This window comes from Notamacropus eugenii, chromosome 5 (assembly GCF_028372415.1).
Source record: "Notamacropus eugenii isolate mMacEug1 chromosome 5, mMacEug1.pri_v2, whole genome shotgun sequence".
NCBI classification, from domain to species: Eukaryota; Metazoa; Chordata; class Mammalia; order Diprotodontia; family Macropodidae; genus Notamacropus; species Notamacropus eugenii.
Window position 1 is genome coordinate 409,300,442 of NC_092876.1, and position 1,779 is coordinate 409,302,220.

Below are 1,779 nucleotides of genomic sequence, written 5' to 3' on the forward strand. Positions count from 1 at the left end.
TTCCCATCATACCACATTTTCTATCTCTTTAAATTAAAAAATCGCTCTTCTGGTCAGTGGAGCGCCTGGTAGCGCAGGCTGCGGTGTGAAGATCGCCAAGTCTAAGAACCACACCACCCACAACCAGTCACGAAAATGGCACAGAAACGTCATCAAGAAACCTAGGTCACAGAGATACAAGTCTCTGAAAGGGGTTGACCTCAAGTTTCTGAGAAACATGCCTTTTACCAAGAAACGCAACAAGAAGGGGTTGAAGAAGATGCAGGCCAGCAACGCCAAAGCCATCAAGGCTCGAGCAGAGGCCATCAAGGCGCTGAGCACCAAGGCCTCCAAGGCCAAACTCCTCAGGCCTAAGATCCCCAAGGGCAGGGCCCAGTGTGCAGGCCCCAAGATGGCCACAAAGCGTCCAGGCTCTAGGGTTGGCATCAAATGTCCAGGCTCCAGGATCACGAAGCCTGACTCTCAGGTTGCCGGAACCATTGACCCCAAGGCTGCCAAGTCAACTGACCCCAAGGCCGCCAAGCCCACTGACCCCAATGCTGCCAAGCCCATTGACCCCAACGCTGCCAGGTCTGATCCCAAGGCAGCCAAGGTCACAAAGCCCAGTGATTCTAAAGCTGCTAAGCTTACTGACCCCAAGCCTGCTGAGTCCAAACCCAAAGATGCTGGTGCTGAAGCTGCTAGTCCCAAACCTTCAAAATAGATGCTTCAGGACAGAAGAACTTGTTTAAACCCTAAACCACCAGTTTTTCCCAACTGGGGTATGATTATTCACTATTTTGTACAAATAAAGGAAATGATGAGTCAAAAATAAATAAATTGAAAAATCAATTCCACAGTCAATTTCAAGTGTTCAGCATCATTTTCTAGGCAGCTAGGTGGCATAGAGCTGCAGGATGGAGTCAGGAAGACCCGAGTTCAAATCAAAGGCACTTAGTAGCTGCACTTAACCATGTGTGCCTTAGTTTCCTGATCTGTAAAATGAGCTGGAGAAAGAAATGGCAAAACACTCCAGTATCTCTGCCAAGAAAACCCCAAATGAGGTCATGAAGAGTGATTGAACAAGGACTAAAAGCATTTAAGTCATATGGTTACCTTATGGGGCAGCTAGGTGGTGCAGTGGATAGAGCACCAGTGCAGGAGTTAGGAGGACATGAGTTCAAATCTCACTTCAGACACTTGACACTCACTAGCTGTGTGACCTTAGGCAAGTCACTTAACCCCAATTGCCTCATCCTGGGTCATCGCCAGTCATCCTGCTGAATATCTGGTCACTGGATTCAGATGGCTCTGGGGGAGAAGAGAGGCTGGTGACGTGCACAACCCTCCCTCAGTCAAAACAAAGTCAAGTGCAAGTCATGTCATTATTTCTCTCATGGCATGGTCTTCTTTGGCAACAAAGGATGAACACACGCTGTGGTTACCTTGCTAGTCAGTCTGATTTGGACCTAGGTTTCCTTACTCCAAGTCCAACGTTCTTTCATTGCATCACATAGCCTTTCTGTCTTGTGTATACTAGGTGCTCAATAAATGCTTGTTGAAATGAATGAATATGTATTTGAAATCATACTGATAATGACGGGAAAATGTTATACAAATTTTCCTTTGACAACCTGAAAATTCTATTTAATTATTTTTAGTCATTTCAAAATTATTCATTCTATGAGGATATTTTAAAAACAATAACAATGAAAATCAAAGGTGCTCTTTGGCTCTGGGAGGATAGACTCTGAGATGTGATCATGGAGTTTTATGGATAGAGACACAAATCAGGATGGC

At 45.4% G+C, this 1,779-nt stretch overlaps 1 protein-coding gene across 1 annotated transcript; it reads left to right on the plus strand.

Moving 5' to 3' along the window:
* The first annotated feature begins 217 nt into the window (after positions 1-217).
* On the plus strand, positions 218-703 carry LOC140503076 (large ribosomal subunit protein eL29-like). Its single transcript, XM_072606941.1, has one exon. The coding sequence runs from the start codon at positions 218-220 to the stop codon at positions 701-703; it is 486 nt and encodes a 161-aa protein (XP_072463042.1).
* The last annotated feature ends 1,076 nt before the right edge of the window (positions 704-1,779 follow it).

What these genes read in the sequence shown, in the direction of transcription:
- LOC140503076 (XM_072606941.1), top strand. Translation starts at nt 218, where the DNA reads ATGCCTTTTACCAAGAAACGCAACAAGAAGGGGTTGAAGAAGATGCAG.